The 27,983-nt window shown below is 25.9% G+C and overlaps 2 protein-coding genes across 2 annotated transcripts; one reads left to right on the forward strand and one right to left on the reverse strand.

The window, feature by feature from the left end:
• The first annotated feature begins 1,844 nt into the window (after positions 1–1,844).
• LOC112591676 (multiple inositol polyphosphate phosphatase 1-like) lies at positions 1,845–17,921 on the forward strand. Its single transcript, XM_025335570.1, has 7 exons — positions 1,845–2,091; positions 5,719–6,011; positions 7,831–7,950; positions 10,828–10,972; positions 15,222–15,322; positions 16,788–16,897; positions 17,468–17,921. Exons 1-7 carry the CDS (start codon positions 1,872–1,874, stop codon positions 17,898–17,900), a joined length of 1,422 nt encoding a protein of 473 aa, XP_025191355.1. The 5' UTR covers positions 1,845–1,871; the 3' UTR covers positions 17,901–17,921.
• LOC112591675 (non-lysosomal glucosylceramidase) lies at positions 17,917–27,598 on the reverse strand. Its single transcript, XM_025335569.1, has 16 exons — positions 27,247–27,598; positions 24,410–24,498; positions 24,126–24,306; positions 23,896–24,058; positions 23,692–23,812; positions 23,210–23,328; positions 23,028–23,148; positions 22,809–22,944; positions 22,100–22,225; positions 20,867–21,234; positions 20,651–20,796; positions 20,450–20,562; positions 19,431–19,573; positions 18,477–18,583; positions 18,211–18,402; positions 17,917–18,139 (listed from the first exon to the last, which is right to left on the reverse strand). The coding sequence occupies exons 1-16, from the start codon at positions 27,399–27,401 to the stop codon at positions 17,948–17,950; spliced, it is 2,472 nt and encodes an 823-aa protein (XP_025191354.1). The 5' UTR covers positions 27,402–27,598; the 3' UTR covers positions 17,917–17,947.
• Between the last annotated feature and the right edge of the window lie 385 nt (positions 27,599–27,983).

The raw sequence follows: 27,983 nt of genomic DNA on the forward strand, positions 1-27,983 counted from the left end.
TTGTCAATGAATTCATACCAATTCAAAAAGTATATTTGTAAGTATACATTAAAAAATATGTGAACATAATGAGAAATGGAAATGTTTTTATGCAAAATTATAGATTAAAACAGTTTACAATGTGCTTTTTCTAATATAAAAATAGTGTTGCTTATATGTATATTTTCTTGATAGCTTAATAATATCCAACTGTAATAGAAAATGTCATTTTTTTAAATAAAACTAATAAAAAATAGATTACAAACTTCGATGATACAAATAAATTTACTATAAAGCATTGATCTTTCAAGTAATAAAAGTGATAAACTCAGATTGTTAGATTTTTCTTAAATAGTTAAAAAAAAAAAAATGAAACAACGGAATCTGATTATAATTTAATGAAATTAATTATTTTTATTGTATCATATTATTTATTTTTTGAGTTAATTATCTTGAAATAATTAAACTTTTTCAACCATATTTTTGGCTAAAATATTTATTATTGTGTGGAACTGAAAAACAATGGCCATTACTATAGGGGTCTTAGAATGAACCCAGGACCTTTGTATTTATAAATCGAGCCCTAGACTTAAACACATTATACATATTATACATGAGCATTAAAGGGATGGAAGCAGTGATTTTCTGTTTTTATATTAACACTATTACACTATTGCAATAGGTATTTCTTATTTAATGTTTTAAATTTTCAATTTTGACGATAAAAAACGTTAATCTATTTATTATTATTTCGTATAATATGGCAAGAGTAGTCGCACTTCTAAATTTTAATAAACAAATAATTCAATCTATTCTATACTTGTACCTATTTGTTTCGTTATTAATTGACAAAATACAAAATTATTTTTTAAATAAAATTTTACCTATTAATCCGGTCTATAAGTGGTTACCGGTTACCGGTTTTTGACATTTGTTGATAGCAATCAAAGAAATATACAACTATTTATTAAGTATAGTAGTTTTATATATTTATAGCACCTAGCGGTTAATTGCTCAATCAGCAACTTGAATTGTTTACGCTTTGGGTACCGGTATTACGATAGGACCAAAGACATATTAAAAAACGAACTGAGCATTGATAACGAAACCAGTTTCATCATCGAGCAAGTGAGATGGCATACAACTTGGTGTCTATCTATACTTTTATCGTCGATTCTGTGGATGTCCATGTAACTCATCCCTGCTATCAAAATTCAAGACCGATTCCACTATGGCGGTATGTCGCGTGGAGATGCGGCATGCCCAGAAGAACCGATGACTTTTCACGTCGACACAACGCACGTTCTTTCACCGGATGGAGTATATGCCCATTAACTATGGAAGAGAAAAAGAGCTTAACGGCACTGCAAAGATAACGACATTTTTCGAAAAAGATAACATGTACGTACACACGAATACTCGATACACATTACTCATTAGGCGCTGTCGTATCGGTACAGAAGTGTATTGGATTTCGTTTAATAATTATGGGACTTGGAAGCCTGTGATACGGTGTTGGTGACAAACAGTTCACATACATTAATACGTCTTTGCAGAGCGCTGAATAAAATTCGATAACCGACACCCAAGTCATTGTTGACAACTGTTTCGAGCACTGCGTGTAATCCTTTAGTCTGCGGTAGGTAGGTAGGTTCGCGCAATGTGAGCCATTTATTCTTATCATAGATACGTTAAACGGTAATGAAAAATATAAATATTTACCCATCCGACTGTCCCACTCCCTCTCGCTCGTCTCTTCATCAACCCCGCGCCACCAATCGCCATACGACTCTGACTCGGTGCAACAGTGGCGGCATCGACGGCGGCGGTTTCGACGGCGACGAATCGCAATAATATCTGTGCGACACCGTTCGCCGTTCAGTGTCATAACGATGTCGGTCGCTGCTTGTCTGTTTGCGGTACCGTTGCTGTTCGCGGCGATAGTCACGTCCGTGGCAGGGCTTGCCGACTGGCAGCACATCTCGTCGTCATTCAAGCAGCAGACGGACTACGACCACGTGTGCTACCGGACCGTCCAAACACCGTACGTGTACTTCGGCACGAAGACCACTTACGGCGCGGTGGCTGGCAACGACTTAAAGACTCCGCCAGGTGCGTGTGTGTATACCGTACGAAGTATTCTGCCCATCGGGTGTGTGCCATGAAATATGATATCGACAACTGCCCAAAGGCGCTTGGCGCCTGATCACTTTGCGATATTCGGTTGACGGACAAGTGGGGGAAAACGCTATTGTTTCGAGAAGTTTTCCACAGAGAGGACAGATAATTTTTAAATTTTTATTTTTTCAAAAGTTCCTTCTTTGTATTCATTATAATATATATATATACAATATACATATTTTATGGAAATCACTATACAATCGAAACTGTAGTTGGAGTGACCAAGGTGCTCGTGTTATAATGCTTATATTACGTTTTCTCAAGGAGATCATAAGGCATGCACTATTAAATTTACAACAATAACTATAATATGAACACAGCTACTTTTACATTTATAACCCAAAAATTAAAGTAAACGGTACTAATTTTCTAGAAGTCCAATTTTAAATCTATTAATTTACATTCAACTTTTCATTTTTTATTAATTAAAATTAAAACTATACAATTTTTTCTTAAGAGAAGGGAGGAGTAACGTTTGTTGGTTTGGAGTAGCTTTGTCTCTACCACTCCATCCAGGAAGCTGCCAAAAATAACAGTGGAAATAGCAGTGATTATTTTTGAGATCGATGGTCAATGGTTAATTCATTATTTGAATATTTTATCATGTACTTGCATTATAGGGTTTATAAGAACATAACGTGATATGAGAAATATTATATTTGATTTGAAAAACTTTATAGTTTATATGAGTCAGCTACTACTTCTGTTACAAAAATCTTAAGTACCTACTGGCTAATATAAATAAACACATGATATGATCTTACAAGTATTATTATTAAAAATAAGAGTGGAATGAGTAATGTTTATTAATTTAATAATAATGTACGATATATTTTTCTTTATGTCTTTGTTTTGAAGCAGTAAAATACTTCAACTTTGAGTGTGGTTTCCGGTATAGTAAATTTGATGTAATTGATACTTAAATACTTGTACTGTTCTTAATAATCAAGAAAAACTAAAAAAAGATAATATCTACATAACAGCCAAAACCAACTTTTGACAAAATCGATTAAAATTTGAAGTTCAATTTTTGACAAAATAAAAATTTTAAATATAAAATAATTATTTCTCTTTTAACGGTTTAAGTTATTATGTTGTTCTCTGGAATTTAACTAAAAAAAAAAGTATAAACCGTAGAAACTTGAAACATTCCACAAATTTGTACATACCTATTATCATTTTCTGTTTATGATTATATTTTTAAAATATTTAAACCATATTGAACCTATTCTCGTCATTCTACAATACTTCGCTAGAAGTCATTATAAATAGTTGACTTTATAGACAGTTGGTATATATGTAATGCGATAGTTTTGGCAATAATTAGTTCTATTGTATTACTAAAATAAAGATGAACATAGCAATCACGATTACAATAACCAATTCAACGACAAAATAGTTATACAATCGAAACATGTTATTAAAAGTACAGCAGCTGAGCTTATTTTTCAGTTGTTTGAACCTGCTTTAGCGGCGCAATGAGTTGAATAAAATTTATAACATTATTTTATTACAAAAGTAATTTTTGATATATTTTAAATCCTTAAATTTCTCCAAATTTCTATTATTATTAAATTTAAGCATTACCTAATCATGTTCTAATTAGACAATCACGACAATAATTTTTTTATTTTATTACAAATTCACCATAAATACATTATACATATAGAAATATATTTAATATTATATACGCCAAGGTACGTGACTTTATTTATTTGTTTGCAGACTCAAATAATGTGATAAAATATCATTGTTTTTTAAAAGTATTATTACAGCATAATTTCTTATAATATTCCAATTCTTACATTTACCATTTTATGAACAATCTGACGGATGAATAAGCTTAATAAAAATGGCGATAAAATATTACTTGCAAGGCACAAGACTTTTTATTGTTACCTATAAAAACTACATTATAGTAGGTAATTCTAGTAATGAATTTATAATATAAATAAAGATAATAACAGACGTTGTATTTACAAAAGGTTATTTAAAATATCTTATATTATTAATTACTATATATTAATATTCAATACTTTTTTTTAAATTCATTTTACATAATCCCATGCTATTCAACAGTTACTTTTTAGTACAATAATAAATCTCAATATTAAGAGCCTACAGGTTATTTATTATTTGTTAGCAATAAAATTATATAATATGCAGTATTATGTTTGATAAACATATTATTATTATTTATCAATTTTAATATTGTATTGAAATATTAAATCTATTTTATAAATTAAAACTACTTAAAAAAAAATTTAATAAATGTAATTATTGTTTTTTTCTAAAATAGAAAAATACAACAATCTCGTCTTCAAATGTAGGCAATATAACTTAATTGGAACTGGTGATTTCTAATATTATTTGATTTGGAATTTTATAAATAATATTTTATTATTCTTATATGATCTCAAACTATGTATTAAAAAATAATTAAAATCAGTATATTATTGTATTCAATTCGCAAAATATTCACTTCTTCACAAATTGAAATCACTTATACTTTACTATTTTATCAAATTAAAGTTTTCTTGATAATTATCTATTATAGGAACATTATTATTTATGACACTTATATGACTAATATTATTCTCTAATGTGTTTATATTACACTGCCGTCTACTATTTAGATAGGTACTCATGTTTTTCTAAGAAATTCGTTAGAACAATTAGTTATTGTCGACAGAAAATGTATTTATGTGTTGATTCTATACTCTATAGGTACACTGCACCTTTATGAAAGACTAATAATTAGGTAGGTATTGGAAACACAATGAAAAGCATGTTTCTCAATTTGTATTCAAACCAAACATTAAGCATTAACAGTATAAATACTATAAATTCATCACTCGTTAATTATTACTATTTTCTATTTGTCTGCCTCCTTGATGAAAAATGACTAAGCACATTAATTCATAAATGATGTGTTTCGATTATGTGTGTTTTACTGTTTTTGTACAGCAAACAGTATAATTTTATGAAGCTTTACTGGTGTCTGGCAATGTATTTGCATACATTTTTGGCCAAAGAGTCCTCTTATAAATATCATGATTTATGATTACCACCTGCAACACGTGTAACATTTAGTAGTTCAATATACAGTATCTTTACGGTATCTAGTTGTTTTAATTTTATGTTGAAATGTGACTTGATGCCGGATTTATTTCAAATTTAGTACCAAAATTTAAGTTTTACATTCAATAAACTATTATAGTTCGTGTTTCATAATTTACCTAGTTTTTTGAAACTATACTTCAGTAATATTTTAGTTTTACTTCGTTCGGTGATTCCTTCACCGACAGATTTATTAAAGTTTTATTTTTAGACTGAATGATTACTACCAACATTTCACAAGATAGTATTTTAAATAGTATTCAATATCATTGTTTCCATCTACGTTAAGTATTTCTTTTTGAAGCAGCTAATATTTTTATGATATTAAAAGATAAATCACTTTAAAAAATATAACCAATACAATTAACTATTCATCAGAATAGACACCAAAAAATTTTGTTAATAAATTATTTTATAGCTGTCATAAATATGTTACAGACTGCCAGCCGATGCAAGTGTGGATGGTATCCAGGCATGGTACACGTTATCCATCGAAAAAAAAAATCGAGGAACTTAAAAAGTTGAATGAGCTTAAGACAATGATAACAGCCGAATCAATAATGTGCCCAGAGGATATCGTGGCCATCAAGAACTGGAATATCAATCTGACTAAAGATGACCATTACATGCTGCAGAGACAAGGTGTAGAGGAACTTAGGTCACTGGCCATGCGGCTCAAAAGACAATTCCCGCAAATATTCAATAACCCATACACTGAAGCCAACTTCAAAGTACATACAACAATCCATATAGATAATATCTTTAATTTAACGTTTATAATTTATCTTCATCTTTCACATATTGAGAAACCTTCTACCGTCAAAAATCAAAACTGTCAATCAGTTCTAAAATCCTAATTTATTTATAAATAAATAATAAAATGTGACTTCCATAAGTTCATTATAAATAGTATTCAATTCCAAGGTACGATCAAAAAGTCAAATATAATTATGTTAACATGTGAAATTTAATTCTTTCGGTCAAATATACATATGTACAATTGCAAAAGTTTCGTCATATGCGAGTAACCACTCTTTCTAAGACAATTTAAACATACAGAAACAAAACGCTTCCTGAATTAGCCTTTCTATATTTTAAAAACTCAATAAAACGACAATAAAGTACCTAAATCTATTAATCTCCAACCATCACATACTCTCTAATCCGATTAACTCTTCACTCCTCATAAATTTCAGTTGACCAAGAGACTTAGAGACCAAGAGACCTACTAAACTGACTATAGAAAAAAATTATATTTGAATAAGTCTTATAGTTTTGAAGTAGTATCACTGGACACTTCTCATATAAGCAGTCGTGTGTCCCTTTTATTCTGATAAGCGCTATTATTAATTATTACAGTATGAAAGTACATATGTATATAAATAATTGTAATAATATTCTTTTAAATTAAAAAAAAAAAAGAAATTTAAAAAGTACATACGATATAATCTAGTTTCCTCTTACTTATATTAACTAATATTATTCTAAACCCTAAATTTATATTCTATACTAGTATTAGTAGTATCCAATGATCTTGAATATAATTTTCATTCTCCATTTTGTATTATATAATAATAAAAATGTATAATATGATGCAGTTACTTAAACTTTCATAATTAATGAAGTACTATGTAGTAACATTTTGAATACTTACATCAGTCTATTACCTAACTATTTTTGTATGAATCTTACAACTAACTTACAAATGCAATGAAATGGTAATAAATTATTATTTTTTTTTTTTTAATATCAAAAATGTTATCAATACATAATTGTTAGTTGCGTCAATAAATATTTTTATAAAAATGTATATAATCATAACTGTTTTCATTTATTTTTAAATTCATTAAATTTTAATCTTAATTAAAGTAATTTTAATAGTTAACTATCTTTTAAAAAAATTTAAAGTAAACGATTATTTTTTAAGTAAATATTTATAAATAATTATAGTATAACATAAATACTCAAATATTTAAATAGGTTGTAAATTTATTATCAAAAGTATTAAAACCTAAGCCTCATAAAAATAAAAAATTAATATTAATACGTAAGTACCTACTTGAAAAATAAATATCTACAAATTTACGATAAAATTAAATCATAGTAGGTATTATAACACTGTTATCGTATTCTATTTATTTCACAATTTACTTTTTATTTATAATATTTACCAAATTCAATGATATTCTTTATGTAAAGTATTTTCTCTGGTTATTAATATCCATACCTAACCAAACGTTTAAGTAATTCGGTATTTTCGGCTATTTAATAAATTGTGGCAACGAATTAACCGCATGGCTTACACAGAATACAGTAACAGCTTAATAAATACTCTCACTCTATTTGTTTATATTAATAAATTGTATTTTAATTACATAATATAAATCAACACGAACCCTATATGAAGTGAACCATTTAAAGTGTTTCGCTCCAATACGTACCTAATATGTGAACAACTATAAATGTTACATTTTTATAATGAAAGAATTTTACAAAATTAATTATCATATAATAATTTATAAAAATAGTTTAATCGGTTTCTTTTTACAGTTTCTGACTTCGCAAAAACAACGCGCCAAAGACAGCGCTACCGTATTTTATCAAACAGTGTTTAACAAAAACCCTGAAAATGAATTACCGATTGTTCAAAAATCCGATGACAGGTTCTACGTAAGTATTGGAGATCTCGAAAATAATTATAAAACTTTACTATTTATTAATATGAATATCACTAGTACAATATAATATGAGGCTAATAATTAATATAAAGCGATGGTTTCCATTCTATTTTTCCATCATGACACATTATTGTTACCTAATTATTATAAGTCATGGAACATTTTAGATAAACATCGTCTATCTATTTTTAAAATAAATACTTAAACAATTATTAAAAAAATGTGCTTACACTTTACAACACGTCCTCTGAGAAACACTCATAAAGAGAATAGGGATTAGTATACCTGTATAGTGTATAGACGAATAAGCAGTGAGTTGTACGTAGCCAAAACATGTTTTTTAGGATTGTACCTCAACCAAAATACGTGGTTGAATCCGGAGAGGTCGGAGAGACTGTAGATCAGTTACTTGGAGGTAATTGACTAACATTAACATTTTTATCGTGTTTGGATTTTATATGATTTTTGTAAACTGAATGAGAGTAATTAAGCGCAAAGGAATATTAAAACAAGTAATGAAAATTAATTATTGCATTTCAATGAAATGGAATAATTCAAAATTCCAAACTATTCAAAAATATTCATTTACATATACGTATATATTATAAATTATAATTAAATGATATTTTCAGTTTGAATGAGTATAAAAAAAAAATAGTTACTGATTTTATCATAAGAGGATGATGGTGGTGAGTATAGATAAATTTGTGCCTCACGCAAAAAAATATTTTACACTATATGATGAATGACTAACACTAATAAGATCATGTTTTAATCTTCTAAAAATTAAACTTAATACTCGTAGGTATATAATTTATACAATATTATCAATATCTATGTATAATACAGATTAAAAATTCATAAATTGCATAATACTTGTTAATTGTTTAGCATTGAAAAATCGCTTATACATAGAGAAAGATTAAAAAAAATTAATAGTTAATACCATTGATTATAAATTATAAGAGAAAAAATATTTATTTCCAATACTAAATAATACCACATACTTAAAGTTACCAATATAATCACTACAGTTATCTTCACGAAAATTTGAATACAAAATATAAAAAATTAGCTCTCAAATAAATACATGTACATTGCTACTCGCTAGTTTATTGTACATTTCCATTTACAGAGTTATATCTACATGACTATATGCAAACATTATTTTTAAAACTATCTCAGAAACGTCAATCAGATCACTTAAATATTTGTGTTCCACAAAATCAGAAACATAATTTATAAATAACACATTATACTAGTCACACAAATTATATTATTTTTGTGTTATTTAAAGAGATAAGAGCCTAACTTATCAGCTGTCTCCATTAAATCTGAACTTAGTTGTAACTTTTCATTTTAATATGAATAAATAAAATTGTAATACAGCCTAGAATAAAATAATTTAAGTGAATAGATAATCATAAAAATGTTTGTTCCCCATGCAGTACTACATGTATGTATATTAAACATACAGTAAATTAATGGGTTAAGTATTTCTACATTTAAATTTTTAGACTTATTAACTACATGTATTAGTAATATTAATATACTTTATAAAAACTTTGCTAAATGTTAAATTCTTTAGATTGCATTCCTCTAGGAGAAATTTCGGGAAAATATTGCAATATAACCAGTCTTAATCTAATATAATTCTATTAAAACTTTTTTCTGACTAAGTCGATTTTAAGATTATTTTCAATTTTAAACATTCATTCTGGAGTAAAAAAAGTTATTGAAAAAATTTAAAACAATTGTGTGATAACGTAAAATAAGAGAATTAATACAATGTAGTTAAATAACCAAAGATCGCTAAAAACTGAATAATCGGACTAAATATATAAGTAGAAGATTTTCCCTTGCATGGTACCTATATACAAGAGAATATAACCACCTACCAGGTACAAATTTTAAATCCACGCTGTTACCTTCCTTCTGATCTTCGGTAAACTGTTGATATCGTCTATTCGAAAATTTGATCAAGTACAAATTTGTATATAAATTATAGTATATAATAATATAACAACCATGCACCTTTATGGTTCATAGTGGAATATATATTATCTATGCTGTAGTAATATAATAAGGTAACACAAACCAAGAAGAACTCTAAAAATGTGAGTTCAAATAACACTAATTTAGCTCGTTAAAAAGAGAAGTCCAGTCATCGCTTACAGGACCCGGTATTAAGGTAACATATCAATGTTACTAATAAGGCAGATGTGCAAACACTGGTGAAAAAGACAACACGGTCATGTAGATCTGAGATTGGCTGATAACTTTATAAAATACTACTGTGTTTCCAAGAAACTAGCTTTTTCCTTAGCAGCAGAGATCCTTAGTCATTCTCCCCTCTTAATGCTATTTTAAAATCTCTAAACCATTAATATTTTTTGAATAATTCGCAAATCATTTCAAACAAGTTTTTAAAATTTTGAAATTTTTATTTTTCTGTACAATTTCCAAATCATTAAATTTATTTTACCACACGCCTTTAACCTCTTAATTCAGTGACTCTTCAAACTCAAAAGGTACACCACTGCAGTCATTATTCGTTTAAACATATAATAATCGTCTGTCATGTATTGATTGTAGAAAAGTGAGGGTCTGTGTTTATCCACTCGTGTTTTACTATAATATAGCTACAGATATTATTATTTCATTAACTTTAACTTGACTACATCAGTATGACGTGTAGTCGTGTAGTGCACGTCGAATATAATTCTAAATTATTAATGGTTAGCAATTTAAAAATGTTTACGTGGAAAATGCTATTATATCTGATTAAAATATTTAGTTTCAACTCGCTACGATGCCGCTAATAACGATGACTTAAATAGGTATATTAAATAATAATATTGTTTAATAGCTGTACAAGTGCAAGCCGGGCGAAGACGACGACGACGACACAAAGGGACAAGGAGAAGTAAAAAAGTTCGAGGACGGCCCACTTGTGCAGTCCGTTGTGTCCAGCGTATCTATGGCGATGGGCCTTAAACAAAACCTCAGTTATGGTGAGTTTTTCCACGAGAATTCAATATTTCACGCGTGTGTGAAAATAGTAATAATAAGGCATTATGCTTTAAAAAAAAAAAAATTTTTACAGTTAATTACTATTTCACTTGGTTGGAAATCCATCCAACTGTATATTTTATAAAATGTACATACGCATAAGTATATAATTTTTAGGCGCTAATAGTAGTACCCAATATCCATTTAACGTACGTATTATAATATATAATCATGTTTAGCTTTTTCCTTGTCTTTATTCGTTGTTAATGACGACGACAAATAATAATAATAATAATTACAAATTACTATTTATCATAATATTATGCGGTAGGTACGTATTGTGTTTTACTTTTACACTAGTACATACATTGACGATATTTATACCTATAAATAAAAGGGCTACCGACCCCGGCGCAGCGTTTTTGTAAATTGTTCAATAGTGTGTTGTATTTATAAATTTATAACGTGCTCATGAAATTCGATTTCCATCTCTGCTAGCACATTATTTCAAATATATATACAATATAATATGCATATGATATCACGTGTTTCCATTTTTTAGTTATAGAATATAGATAACCTAACCTCACCACCCACGAGCCATCGAATAATCACCATAATTATCTACATTTCCGCAACCCGAGGTTATTGGATTAATTAAACGAATATAATTGAAAAGATTCGTTCGATTAATTATTTAATTAACAATAACAATTTAAACAGCTATTTATCAAGTGTACCTATTTAACCTATTCGACTCAACTCGTCAGTTATCATCATTTGTATACGTACAATGTATAATAATAAACAACACACACATTAGTTCAAACAAACGTTTTTCAATTAGTTTAAAAGCTTGATTGTTCATTTCATTGATAGCGATTCGATGACTCGTCAAAGTCGTGTAGCTGTAAAACACATTAATCATGATAATTATGAATAGCGAATTTAAGAGAAATAGCCCGTAGTTCGTAAACATTACAAAAATCCCAATAAAATAATTACTAGGGTTAAAATATTTTCGTTTTTAATAAATACATTGAGTTTAATTACCTTAATTAAAATTAAATTATTTAAAAATTGACTACGAACTAATTGAGTACCTACCTACTTGTCTACAAGATTCCCAATTAAAATTGTAACAATAAAATTTTAGTTTAAACGATTTATTCATACTGAAAAAAAACTTGTAAAGAACGATCTTTAGAGATGAATAAAAAAATATATAAATACTACTAGATTCTAAATCTGCAAAGTTTTCTTCCTGTCTTCTGTTCTTGCTATATATTATCTGTCATTTGTATTATTTACAATCATTAATAATAATATGAATGTACACTAAAAATACATACATACGATGTATTCAATATTCGAGTAGACGCGTGACTGCAACTATTAACCATTACTTTTAATTTATCACTTTATTATTGACATGGAAATGCACCATGCACACATGACACATTATCTGAAATTATTATAAGATCGAATTATTTTCTTTTCCGTTTTTTATAGTTTTAAAAACAATTATTATATTATAAAACATTTATTACTAAGTGTGTAAATAAAAGTATATGTATACAGTACAAAAATTATCTGCCCAACAACCAACTGTAGATTGTAACAGTCATAAAGACCATCTCGTCAAAACATTAAAACCTTTTGGAAACTAAAAACTATTGTACATTTTCAAACAATAATGATTTGTTATAATAGTTTGACCAGTATAATGTCAAGTATGTTAACGAATATCTGTTTATAGTAGCTCAACTGCTAACAACGCGTATTGAAGACCAAAGTACTATTGTTTGTATTAGGACGTTGAACCTTTCATAACTATATAGGTATACAAGTGTTAACTGTTGAGCACTAAAATTTATAGGAATTTTGGGTTTTTAAACAGTACAGTATGATGTATTAGAATGCGCTTTTATGCAAAGAAGTTGAATAACTATGCTATATTGTGCTTACTGCTTATACCTAGGTAATTAATAATTCTGTTTTTATGGGCTATAAGACAAACAAACAATATTAAATATCAGTAAACATATTTTATTTTGTTACCTGAGTTCGATAATTATTGGAAATATTCCTATAGCAGAAAAGAATTACTTAGAATTATTTACTGTTAGTCCTAGTCCTCACATTTTATTATTAAAGGGCGAATGTTTGGTTCCAACACGATACATAACAGATGAAAACTACCCATTTGTAGGCATAAGTAATATTTCAATTCCAAAGATAACGATTCCGCAAATTTGTAGGACAAGAATGGCCAATCACATATTATTATAGTCGAGAACGAAAGATGAGGAAAAGAAAAAGAATACAATTTTAAGAATTTCATACAAATATAGTCGATTCCAAGATGATTTTAAGTATATGACGTTGTCTTAATATTCTTTACTTTCATTATTATAAAAGTATAATCAGAACTAATTGATTGTGTACATGAAACAATCATTTTTGCCGAAAAAAATTTATAATAATATCAGTTATAGAAGTATGTCAAAAACTTTTTTTTTTTACATTTATTTGATACATACAATTTGTAATAGTAGTTACAATAAGCATATGAGCGGAAAGTACATGTTGACTGTGAAATCGTGAGGAGAGTAGCTACTGCAGTAGTCAAACTCGACGGGATATAAATGTCAAAAGCTAAAGACATTTCACCTGTAAATGTTTGGACTTGGGAAAATGTTTGTACAATAATAATTCTAGAACAGTAGAATATTATGTATAACATTTTATAATAAATAGACTGTACTTGTAATATAGCACCTAATGTGCTAAAACATTTTAAATAATAATAAATAAAAATAATAATAATAATAATAAATATATATTGAAGTTAACACTTGAACCTATAATTTAGCGAGCAGTGTTTACTAAGTGTATTCTGTGGAACCATAAGGTTCCGTAGGACAATCTCAAAGGTTCCACCAGATGTATGTGATTATTAAGTTAATTATTTTTTATCATATTTTAAAAACATATTATTAAAAATTATTATTGTATATTATTTAAAAAAAAGTTCACCTATAAATAATAATTACTAGTATAATATTTGTCATACTTGATATTAAATATAATAAAATTATAATACTCATATAGTACCTATAGCTATTGTCCAAACTTAACTTTTGGATTGCATATGTAAATGACAACGATTTTTTATGCTTTCCTCTCTTGTTAGAAATTATTTTAAAGAAAAACGAATAACAACTAACAACTAATTTTAATAAAACCATTATCGAATATTTGGAAAACCTCAAAAAATCATTAAGTATCTCAGTACTTTCTCGATACTAACAATGACATTTATTGGATACAAAATCCTTTTGTGAACCAAATAAAACCTACGATATTATCCATGCTCGAATAAGAAAATCTTATTAAAATAATTATAAACATGTTATTCTTAAAACATAAATCCAAATCTTTAAACAAGTTTTGGATTGAATTAAAGGACAATTACTCATCTCTAGTTAAAAAAGCTATTTTAACTCTACTACCTTTTATAACAACCTACCATTGTGAGACTAGTTTTTCTTGTAATGATTATACTAAAAGTTAATACAGAAATAGATTGGATGCCGCTTCAGACCTATGAATTCAAATTTTAGATATAAAACCTAATTTTAAAACTTTTATAAATCAAATAATGAAACAGTCACATTATTCTCTTTAAAAATATTAAAAGTAAATGTACGAGTATAATAATATAAAATCTAATTAATTATAATTTATTAAAAATAAATATTTGTAATAATTAAATGATAAATGTTTGTTGTTTTAATAAATACAATTTTTATTAGAACATTTGATAGAAAATGTTGATTCTATTTTTTTTTAATAAACAATCATTTTTACAATATCGTTAAAACATTTTTTTGAGTATTGGTTTTATTTTTTAGAAAAATTGGAGTTGAATAATGATTAGAATTAAAGACATTAGGGTTCCGTGAAATACAAACTACTTCTTAAGGGTGTCGGCCGTCGGGGTCGTAACAGTTTTGAAACCGCTGATTTAGAGCATTCATATGTTCTACGTATCGACTTTAACAAATGGAAATTCGATTTTCTACACTGATAAATGAATAGATACTATTTGAAAAAACTATATAAATTCGTTAATTACTATATATACAGACTATTCATACAATAATATCATTAATTTCTACACAATTTTATCTCCTTAATGTGCAACGCGTATATACAAATATATATTTTATTTTAATATTTTTTTAGAAAACATTTCACTGATGTTGGAATCTTGCAAGTATGAGAAAGCTTGGTATATACAGTCGCGACCAGCATGGTGTGCTGTATTCACACAGAAAGATTTAGAAGTAGGTATAATATAAAATTATTCGGTTTAAGTTTAATCTATTTGGTATAGGCACTAGTGTATTGGTGTACAATATTATTACATCAGATAAAAGTCCGCACTATTGTCTACCATGTAATCCGACTACATTATTCATACGTAATTTTAAACACAATTGCATCCTTCATATCTGCATAGAAGTAAATCAAATATGGTTTCTTTGTTTGATCGTTTGCGTGTATTAATTTCCAATAATCTTCTTTAAGTTTCCCATAAAATAGTTGCGAAGCTTCGGTTATTTTTATATTAGTTATTACTTATTTTATCTATTTATTGGGAATTTTCCATAAACCTTCGATTATTATTATTATTAATATTATTTTTTTTTTTTTAATAACAAACTATTTTTGGTACAAAAACTAAGTATAAATGACGGCGTAGTAAAAATATATCCAATTGAACATAATGTAATTGTCGATTTTCACGTGCAATTTAAACGTATTAATATAAAAAATCACTAATTTTATCTACAAGAATACTCTGTTCACTATATACATCATAAGTTATGATTCATAACATACAATAGTAAATTTTTGCTAATAGTAAATAGTTTCATTTAATAGGCCACACAGTACCTATTTTAATTCTTATGACTATGTGTCTTGACCTTGGTTTAAAATAATGGGTATCTTAAATCGTGATCTCGACGACCAACGTTATAGTGGTGTTAACTTGTACTCGTAATAATAATAATAGTAAAAATTATTTTTAAATAAGGCAAATATTTATGTACAAATTTTTACATCTGTGGATTGGTCGGTCGAAAAATAACTAGGTTTTAATAACATTTTACAAACGATTACCATCACATCATACCGATATAATGACCAAAATGCGAATACATTTATGACAGCACTCTATAGACACTCTTTGTATAGACAATTTAGGGCCATTAGGTATATTGTAGTTCAAACTTAATAATAATTTAGTCCACGACATGTAATAGATAGATGTGCCTATATCAATCTACAACCGTAATTAAGCCAAAAAATATTCATTGCTTTACACATAGATGAAGTTATAACTTATAATCCAACAGGAGATCTAGCCCTTACACAATTTAGGTAAGGTTAACAAAGCTGCAAAACATTCCTTTACGATTTATGTACTGAACATTACTATCAAAATTATATTCAATGTTTGCTCATTAAACAATCAGTTATCAGTTTATAACTCATTACTTTTCTCAAATTTTAAAGTTTTACTTCGTAAATAATTTAGAATCTCAGGGTGTTAAAATTGTTATTTCTCATATATTTAATTAATAATTTAAACTAAATTTTAATGGATTCCTGCCAATAGTCCTTACAACTTAATGCTTTGTATCACTTCAGTACTCAATAATAAACTGTAGAATAACATAGTACCACCTCTCATCACTATTAGTAATATTGATATATTTAACAATGTTTGTTTTATTTCTTCAGATCCTTGAATATGTAGAAGATCTCAAATATTACTATTCAAATGGGTATGGAAATCCCATAGGAGAGAGTATGGGATGCCCTATTGTGAAGGACTTGATAGACAATTTCAAGTATGAGCATAAATTAGATTTATATTTGATAATAACAAATTATGTTAGGGTACTAGTATGTTCCCATTTATTTCAATACAAAAACATTGTTAGAATTAAAAACTAAATTAAGAAAAAAATGTTTATAATATAAAACTAAATATATAAATAAATCTAGTCAATAAGACTTTAAAGTAGACTAAAAACAATTACATAATATCAAAAAATAAGTAAGATTTAATGCATAAAAAATAAAAGTGGATACAAGTGAATATACAATAAAGTCTAATATTAAAATAAAATGCTTTATTACTATTTTATTTAAATAACCTCACAAAACTATCACCATCAAGGAACTCCTTTTTTATCTACTCCAATCAGTTATATATTATAGTTAACCTTATTTAAGTTACATATAACATAAATGTTTTCTTAACTTAGTTTAATTCTAATAATGTTTATGTATTGAAACAAATAGCTTCATATAAAAACCCTAATGTCATATATATTATTGTATGCTAAATACTGACACAAAATTCACATTAGAAATAATAATATAATAAATTACAGTATAATTTATTAATTTTATAGAAATCTTGCTAGAGGGAAACGTGGACCATTGGGAATATTTTACTTTGGACACTCACCTAACGTTTTGAGCGTGGTGGCCAGGTTGGGTATTGGAAAAGAAAATATTACGTTACTGAGTACAAATTTTGAACAGATGAAAAATAGAAAATGGAGAACATCGTTCATAGATCCGTTTGCATCAAATGTAATCGCAGTGTTCTACAAATGTAGAGATGGAAATAAAGCCATGATTTTACTCAATGAACACGGTATACCGATGGATAAAGATGACTGTCGATTATGTCAGTGGGAACCAATCGAAGCAAAATTCAATGAAATAACCTCTAATAATCAAACATGCAATTTAAATATGTGTGAAAACTCAGCAACGTTATCCTCAATAAATTTAGTTATAATTATACTTGCATATGTAGTACACGTGCTATGTATTTAAAAATAATTAACTCATCTTATAAAATTGAGCATAAATTTAATACTATCTTAATAGTTAGTCTTTGATAAATTATCTAATGCAACTTGAATAGACCATATACTCAGTGGTCTCATGTAACCAACAGAGCGATATGCGTTTTTAGAATAAATAGCTTCTGGTGTCTGGTATGCCATGCCAATGTTATTGTAAACAGTATTATAAATACCCTTAGCGGTGTTAAAACCTTCTTCACGCAAACCCTAAGAACAAATATAGATCATTAACATAACATACTTCATTATAGTATTAAAATTCACAGTAGAAAACTAACATGAGATATCATTAAAGAGGACAAAGCATAAGTAACTCCTGTCCAAACTTCTTCACTTTGAACTGAATATACATCTAGATTTCCATCAGGCATCATGCCATTTATAGCTCCCATTTTTCCATCATTAAATCCAAGCACATTCATCTTGTAAATTGTCTGAAGAGCTTTTTTGACTCTATCAACAGGGAACACCTAAAATAAAAAAAAATTAATTATTCATTTCAAAAATCATATAATGAACTGGTATAGTTTGTATGATTCAGTACCTCTTCATTTATACCACAACATTTTAAATACCATTCCCCACATAATTGATCAGCCATAATTGATTTTGAATGATACTGGCCAGACGAATCAAAATCAAAATATTCACCTAAAAATATAAATGTATTAATATTCTAATTTAATTCAGTATTCTCAAACAAAATGATGAGTATATTTATAAGTATTTTAGTATTAAAAAATTTAGTTTATATATTTGTGACAAATATTAAAATTACTAAAATATTGTACTAATAATTGTGACAAATAAGTATTAACCAATTTTTAACTAAATATTATATAGAAGATACAACACCTACTTTTAATTTTTTTTTCATAGAAAATAGATGATAGTTATATTATGTTTATTTATTGTTGTAATTAAGTACCTATTTTAATTCAAAATAATATACTACAGACTACAGTAATAAAATTGTTTTAACACTTATTTAATAAATACATCAATTTTTTAAATATTCATTTAATCTAATTTTATATCTAAATTAAATCATTAACCAATCTTTTTTCTTTCTATTTTAAAATGATGACAAGAGAGGCTCTGTTAAACTGTTACATATACACTTTTTTCATGTACACCATTATTTATTTAAGAGTCAAAAAATATCTTTCACATTTAAAAATGACAATAACATTGGATAAAGAATATTTCCTTTGAATTACGAGGACATAATTATATTAGATTATTATTGTATTTATCATGACGATTTTTATCTAACCAAAGTCTAATAGATAAAACTCATCATGATTTAGTATACAATATGTCAGTAAATGTTAAATACATTTATGTCTCACATTGTATACATCAGAATATACTTATCTACTTATATGCATTGCATTTTATACATTGGGTTAACATTATTAATAAATTATAAAATCATTTGACCCATACAAAATGTAATGCTTTAGCAATTAATATAATAAAAATTAAAACCAAATACCATTCCATAAAGCAGCATTAAATGACTCCTTGGCTTTATTTAATATAGATAGATATTTTTCACTGATATCTTCTTGTTTAAGAATATTTGATATTTGAACAGTGCAATAAAGAGCAGCTAACCATAAACCTCCACAATACGCACTAAAAACATAAATATTATGAAATATCTAAAACTTAAAAATCAGAACATTTTAAGAAATCAAAAGTAAATAATTCATTTTCAATTTATTTTGGCACTTTTGGTGCTACTATTATTAGCATTTTTAATTTTATTTTTGTTATTTTTTTGTTTATTTTTCTTTGATACAGATAACTTTTTTTTCTTAGTCAAATGTAAAGAATGAAATTTTTAAAATATTTAATCTTATTTTAAGCTATTTGTATTATTAAAATATTTAAGTTAATAACAATAATTTAAGTTTTAATATTTTAATAATAATTGTTATATACTATATACAATTTTATTTGCAAAAATTAGTTCAACATACACACATAGTATTACTAATAGTAAAATAAATTAGAAAATAGATGCTCATTTCCATTTAGAATCATTTTAAGTATGCAATGATTTTTTCATTGAATTCAACTTTCATTCATCCATAATAATAAGAAACAAATGAAACCTACTATACAGTAAACCTATTGGCTCAGATTTTTATATTTAATAGTAACAAATTAAAAAAAATTAAAAGTATGGATTAAAAATTTTTTAAGAAATGACTATTTTAGTTTTTAAAATTTTTATTATTATTTATTATTTTAAATTTATATTATTCACTTATTACTTAAATTTAATTTGGTTAAAAACAATAAATTCTTCCCCTAAAAATATTCTATCACACTTCTAAATAAGTGAATAAATATAAATTTTTACCAAAATTACTAGCATTAAAAATACTCTCACCAAGATAATATTAAATAATTAAATTTATTATGTAACATTTTCAACATTTAAAAATCAATATTTTTTTTTCAATTACTTTTAATCAACCAAATTCATTATAGAATAATTACTACCTTATGCCAGTCATTGTCCACGTGTCAAAAGTTTGATCGGCTGTTCCAGAATTTTCAATCATTCCATCGCCGTCAGTATCCCAAGTCAACGATTTCTCCATTACATTTCTTATCTATATATAAGGAAATTATTATTTGTTTAAATGTTTTTCTTTAATCAATAAAAATGAACTGTTCAAATAAATATTTTAAATTGCTTACTTGAGGATACATATCAGCCAAATATTTGTTATCACCAAACATAGTATAATCTCTGTAGCATTGTAAAACAAATTTTAAATTAAGGTCACGCCATTCTGATACATTGTGTACTAAATAAGCATTTACTAAGTTAAAAGGGTCTTCCTCTATTAAAAAAAAAACAACATAATTATTAAACTTTTTTATAAAAAATTATTACTTAATTAAAACACAAACCTGGATCACCAAGATCATGTGGTACACTATATTTATATTTTCGTAACCCTTTGGTACCACATGACATGTGTTTTCTTGTAATATTTAATGAATTATCAATTGTATCTCTAAACATGTATTGTATACTTTCCTGTAGTTTAGGCCACAGTTTTGCCAATGTGAAAGATGCATAAAAATGAACATCATATGTATTGTACATCCGATACTCATGACCTTCCAAGTACCCAAAATATCCATACTGATATCTTGGATCTGTAACTTCTAACCGTTCAGAATCTTCCTTGAGAGGTAACAACCAAACAGTTCCGCCATCAGCTACAAAATAAACTTCATTGAATATAGCACTTTTATACCAGTCAGGTAACAATCTAAAATCAAAATTATAATAAAGAAAATTGTTAATTAATGCACAATCCCAGAAATTTGGCAAAATAATAGTCCAACATGTCCGTCAAATTCAATCTTTTTTATGAGCAGTTAATTAACGCAACTTTAATAATTAACTCGAATTGTTATACCAGCTGTTATTTGAATTCATATAATTTTTTAGTTTATTAATTTCTAAATGTTGTATCTGATCTACTGTACCTATTATATAATGAGAAATTATCTGAGAATTTAAAAATATACCAAAACTGCAAATAATGGTGTTGGCAATCATTAAACTATAAAAAGTAATGAATTTCAATGAATATACTTTTTATGGTTCCAAAACAATCAAATTCCTAACAAAAATACACAACATTTCCTATAATCTGACAGTGTTTTGAGACTTTTGATACCATGTATTAAATTATCAAGATTAGACTATGCTAACTACTGTTATATGTTACGATAAATTATATTAAATTAAAACTAAACATTTCAGGGATGAAGTGAACCCATGGGGTAACCAGAAATATTGAATATTTTAAATAATGAGTTTATTATACATATAATATTGTTAATAAGTACTTATATTATTAATAAAAATAATTTTAAATCATCAATAAGTAAATTATTATTATCATAAAATTATATTAATTGCATAATAAACATAACATAACTATCAATTAGTAATGTTCTTAGATTATACTTCTTATAAATTATTTACTTATTTAATAAAAAAACATATAATATGTATGTTAACTTAATAAATAAATAATTCACTTAATTAATAAAAAACATAATATGTATTTTAAACTTAATAAACAAATTATAAAATAATTATTTTTTTTTGTATTATGTACTTACGGATTATTTAAAATAGGATTTTGCCAATTTTCAATTTCTTGTTCCCAGTTTTTAAAATTTTGCATTGAATAATGCATTATTTTAGGACCAGCTGTTCCATTATTGTCAAAAAACTTAGTATAGTACCTTAAGAAAATATATTAGATTTTAAGTATTCTAAAATATACAGAATGATTCTTTTCTCGAACACTCATTATTTCAAAATCTAGTAATGTTTTTGAAAATATTTTTTTATGTAATTGCCAATTTGAAATAAAATATATTTTTTTTTGTATATTTTATTTTTAAAATTTCTTAAATTTTTTACTTTTTAATTTTGTATTCTGAAGCACAATATTTCAATGCATAAAAATCAAAATTCAGACAAGTAGTTTATGAGTTATAAGTATTTAAAGTTTAGGTGAATGGAGTAGAGTGATATACGGATATCCCACAAAATGTAGATCTACTAATCTACTCACTTAAACTTTAAATTCTCATACCTCATAAATTACTTGACCATAGTTTAAATATTGTGTATTGCAATACTTCAAAAAATATTCTGCTTCAGAATATGATATTAAAAATATAATTGTCATAAAAAAGTAAAAACTTAAAAATTATAAAGAAAAAAAATATTTTTAATAATGTTAATAGATTTTGAAATAATGAGTGTTAGGTATTAGATAAAAAATCGCCTAACATATTAAAATAATACTATCTAATTTACCTGAAATATTCTATATTTGATTTGGGAAACTTAATTTTAGGCATATCTATAAATAATCCAAATTCATAAGTCACTGATGTGTTAGGAAGTAAACATTGTTTTAAACAAATTGCACTAGCAACTTCTTCATTTCTTACTAAAATAATATACACAATTTTAACATTTATTTATTCATCCATGTGTAGTGTCTATTTATGTGATAAGATATTTATTACTCACTGTATACATTATTATGCCCTAATTGCATATCTCTCAATTCTCCAAATAAATTTAAACTTTTTGATATCGTCATACCATTACTCTTTGGATCAAAATTTAATTGACTAAAAGCTACACCTTCCTTTTTTTTAAAAAGTTTATTAATTAAAAAATAAAATACTTTAAAATTAAGATTTGATTACTTTAATTAATCCACCAATAACATAAGTACACTTCATTTCTTTAAAACAATTGTGTATCAATGAACCAGCAACCTCAATACCATCTTTGTTTAAGTTAAATGGTTCACAGCTAGCTTGGTCTAAAATATTAAAATTAAAATTAAAATTTAATAATAATTTAATGATTAATATACTACAATATTATAGTGAAACAAAATAATCATATAAAAGAACTATTTAACATTTTGTATGATTTATTAAGTAACAGTTATATAATCTCCAGATAATATTCTCTTTTTTATGTGATAAAAATATATAAATAAAATAAAAGTATCACACGTTCTAGAAACATTTTTAAATGAAGGTTTTAATATAGTAGCATTAGTAGCTGTGAATTAAAGAAAATATCTAAATATATTTTTATATTAACCATAAATTAATTTCTAAGTCTTTGAAATTAGATTTTTTATATTAATTTTCAAAGTATAAAATATTGCATTCACCTGTATTATATGCTGAAACGCCATTCCCACTAGCAAATGTAAATGTTAGGCTAACTGAGTATTGTTCATTGCTATTATTTTCTACTGTCCATATAAAAACACCACCTGGGATAGAACTATCCTGTAACAGTAGATTATACCAAATATTAAATTATAAAGTAAATATTTTTACAAATCTAAATAAAATACAATGGTACTACATACTTTATAGTTATGTGGAATAACGGGTGAAATTTGTTTGCAAATTAATTTGATATTAAATTCTGGAATCAAATACTCAGTCCATGATCTTGGATAAAGACCGGTATACTTGCATTGATTTGATGGAAAATCCCATTTCCAATTGTACAATGTTTTATTATCACACCTAAAAATTAAAATATTAAATGGTTAAAATATTATACACATATTTAAAATGTATAGATTTTTTATACTTCAAGCATGACAAAACATTATTGTATACAGTAATATTTTCACTATTTTGAATGTTAACAATGAACTGATTTGCTTGAATAGTCTCATATTCATACATGCCAGGTACAATTTGATAACGACAAAACTCTCCTTTGAAGCCACGGCCTATGGTTCCACCACCAATACCACCTAAAGGTACACCTAAAAATAAAAATAAATTGTTATGTTATCATCATTGTAATACTTTAGACTAATGATAAGCTTTAATAAAACTATATTTAAATATAAAAATAAAAATTCTTACCATACATGTGCTTAGACTTAATTGGAAATACGATATCCATTATCGGTTTTTGGCCTTTCAAAAAACATAACAGCGTATAAAATAAATACCTGGAAAAAATATTAAAATAAATAGAATAAATATCATCTAAACATTTAATAATATATTTTTAGTCTTTAAAATTAAATTACTTGTTACTTTAAATATATTTATGTAATAATATTATGTAAGTTTGTCTACAACAAGGGTCGACAAACCGCGGCCCGCAAAGCGATTTTTGATGGCTCGCACAAAGGTGGTTAATTTTTGTATTTTATTTTTGTTCAATAACATTTGCCATATAATTTTCAATATTATATAATTATTTTTCCTTTATAAATAAAATCTAATCTAACCGTTATATAATAGCAATACAATTATAAGTATTATATCATAATATGTAATTTATTTATTTTTAATCTGGCCCTTGATGAAAAATTAAAAAAAATATTGCCCACGTGGTTAAACAGATTGCCGACTCCTGATCTACAATAATAAGCTGAAAAAATATAAATTTTATTTGTTTTGACAATTATTATTTCAGTTTACACTTTTTCGATACTAATCAGTGATCACTCAGTGATACTTAATGATATCAAGAATTCAAGACTCATGTAATTCATATAGCTGTATTTATAGTTAAATAAAAATACAATATGATATAAATTACAATATTCTAGTTATTTTAGATTCTGATTACAGTGACCAATTTTTTAATTTTACAATACTGTTTATTTTTATTATCATCATTTGAAGCCATAAAAAGTTAATATCAGCTTTGAAATAGAGGGGGAGGGGGAGGTTTCAGAAGGAAAATTGTACCTAGTTAGTCCTTTAAATTTTAAAGCCAAATCTGAATTATACTTTGGCATCATGAGCCAAGATTTTTTTTGAATTTTTTAATAAAAAACTAATAAATTAAAAACAATGAAAATTAATACATTATTTTCAAAACATTAATTAACTTGGCAGATTGTAGATTAAAAACCCCTGCTTTGAAGTGCATTTAAGTTAAAATTCCAAGAACTTTTCATAACAATCAGAAAAACAAACAAAAAAAAAGTAAAGAAAATTAATCTGAATATTTTGCTTAATTGTGTTTACAAACCTAACTTTTATATTTATTTTTCATTGGTAAACACAATTAAGAAACATAAACAGATTATTATTTTTAATTTATTGCCTATTTATATCATGATTTTATTCATGCAATTAAACTATAATAAATAAGTATAACCTATTTAAAAATGTTTATAAAATCAAAAAATTCATTATTCCACTCAAAATCTACAATTTAAATATTAGTTATTAAATAATATAATTATATTAATAATAAGTTATTTATATTTATTTAAAAACAACAAATAATCATTAATAAGTAATAGGCATATAAATATTAGTAAATCTAGACTTATCTAATTTGTTTCATGAATATTTCAAATTACATAACACTATAATTTATAAATGCTATCAGACACTCTATTTTATAAGGTAATAAAAATATCAATAATGATTAATTCATAGAAAATGATTTGCAAAAAAAAATGTATGTAAAATTTAAGCTTGCTAAAGATCAATTTTTTTTAATTTTAAAAGAGATAAAGTATCAAATATTCAAATGTATTAATTTAAATTTCATTTATTATCTTTGAATATAAAAATAAAAAAATAAAATGTAAATATAAAAAAATCAATCAATAAACAAGAATATTATTATCAAATACATTTTTTTTGTTATAAATGATTTATTACATCTAATATAATTCTTAGTTTATAATAGTATTACACTATTAATAACTAAAAAAATTAATTTTAGCGTTATAGTAACTTTGGTAGTCTATTTTTTTTTAAGTAAAGTTTACTTAATAATTTGAAATATTTTTAGATACGTACCTATTATTGTCTATTAATTTTCATATTTTTATAAAAGTTGAAAATTTTAAATATTTTATATTTCCCTACAAAAATAACGGATAAAATAAAATCTTAAAATTGTTGTTGCATAAAATCTAGGATAGGTCTGAATTGGGCCATGGAGCTATTGAGAAAATCTTGGTGGGTTGCTCAAAATATGAACCAGTTATGAGTGTTTGGTTGTAATTTTTTTTTTTTTTATGGTAATGAAAAATTGGTTCAAACATAATAAAAATATAATTTTATCAAATCATTAAATTATACAGTATCTGTAACTGTAATCAAACATCTGAAATCCTAAAACCTAGTAAGTTGAAACCTAGCCTATACGGCATTGATTTGGGAGCAAATATAATCTAAGATATTAATTTAATTAGGCCTAGATTAAAATGTATAAACACCTATGAGTTAAGAGTAAAAAAATAACTTGTTTTATCATGAAAAACAATAACTTATATTTTTATGATAAATATCAACATAGGTACTTAATTGATTTAAAAAAAAAAAATTAAGTATGAAATAATATATATATACCTATTATAAATACTTAACTATATAAAAATATACTTGTACAAAACTTAAGTAAATTTTTATTTAGTTTTAATTGATGTATAATTGTTTTTAAAAGCTAATACTATTTCATTTTCTATATTAAATTATCCAAAGTCATCATGTATTAAGATTTTCTTAAGTTATACAATAAATGAACATATTTTTAGTCAGTTTTAGTAATGAAAACGATTATTCACCACTGTAACTGATTAGCGGTTTAAATAAGACACCCATTAATTTTTAGTTAAATACTGTTGTAAGAATAATAGAAAAAACATCATAAAGCCTAATACCTATTCTGTACATACATTTTCAGATCAACTGCGTAAAAAAACACTCAAATGCTATTTTACCTAAAGATCAATGGTAGCAACTGCAAGATCTGCTTGATCCTCGGAATGTAAAACGGCGTTCTAGGGTCGGGAAACTGGTGATCGAAATCCACCTTCCAACCGTACTCGGGCACGGTACTTCTATTGTCTTCGAAATCACCGTCAACTGACGACATGTTGATGGTTCGATGAACGAGTGTAATGTATACCGTGAACGAAGTAAGTGAACCAATGTGGCAACTGGCAATGTCCGATATTATAGAATGTTTTTCAGCCAATGGCCATGATTTAATTGATTAATTCAATTTATAGTATAATTATTTTTTATCGGTGTTCTGCGAAGACATAATAATTTTTTTTTTTATAAGGCTATATAAGAGCCGGAGACTCGATAATCAATATCAATTATCAGTAAGAATTATTGATAAGACTCTACCGACCACTGTAAAACATATCACATGATACAAAGTGAAACGTGCAGATATGAGACCGACAATATTATAAATAATATAATGCAATGCATTATGCATTATGCAATGAAGTATTATGTTTTAGTTTTTTATACAGTTGTCGTCATAACTCATAACGTCGTTGTCCATTGGTGATTGGTCTTCCACAAGTACCTACTCGAGTCTCTAATATTAATATATTTATGTATTACACTATTACTATTATACTCGTCTCTTACAAGTCGAAAACTGTAACCCATTGGCCATTAGATATCACCAGTCTTCATAAATATAATATGTATGTCTATG

This window comes from Melanaphis sacchari, unplaced genomic scaffold (assembly GCF_002803265.2).
Source record: "Melanaphis sacchari strain LSU unplaced genomic scaffold, SCAv2.0 Contig141_pilon_pilon, whole genome shotgun sequence".
Lineage (NCBI taxonomy): Eukaryota > Metazoa > Arthropoda > Insecta > Hemiptera > Aphididae > Melanaphis > Melanaphis sacchari.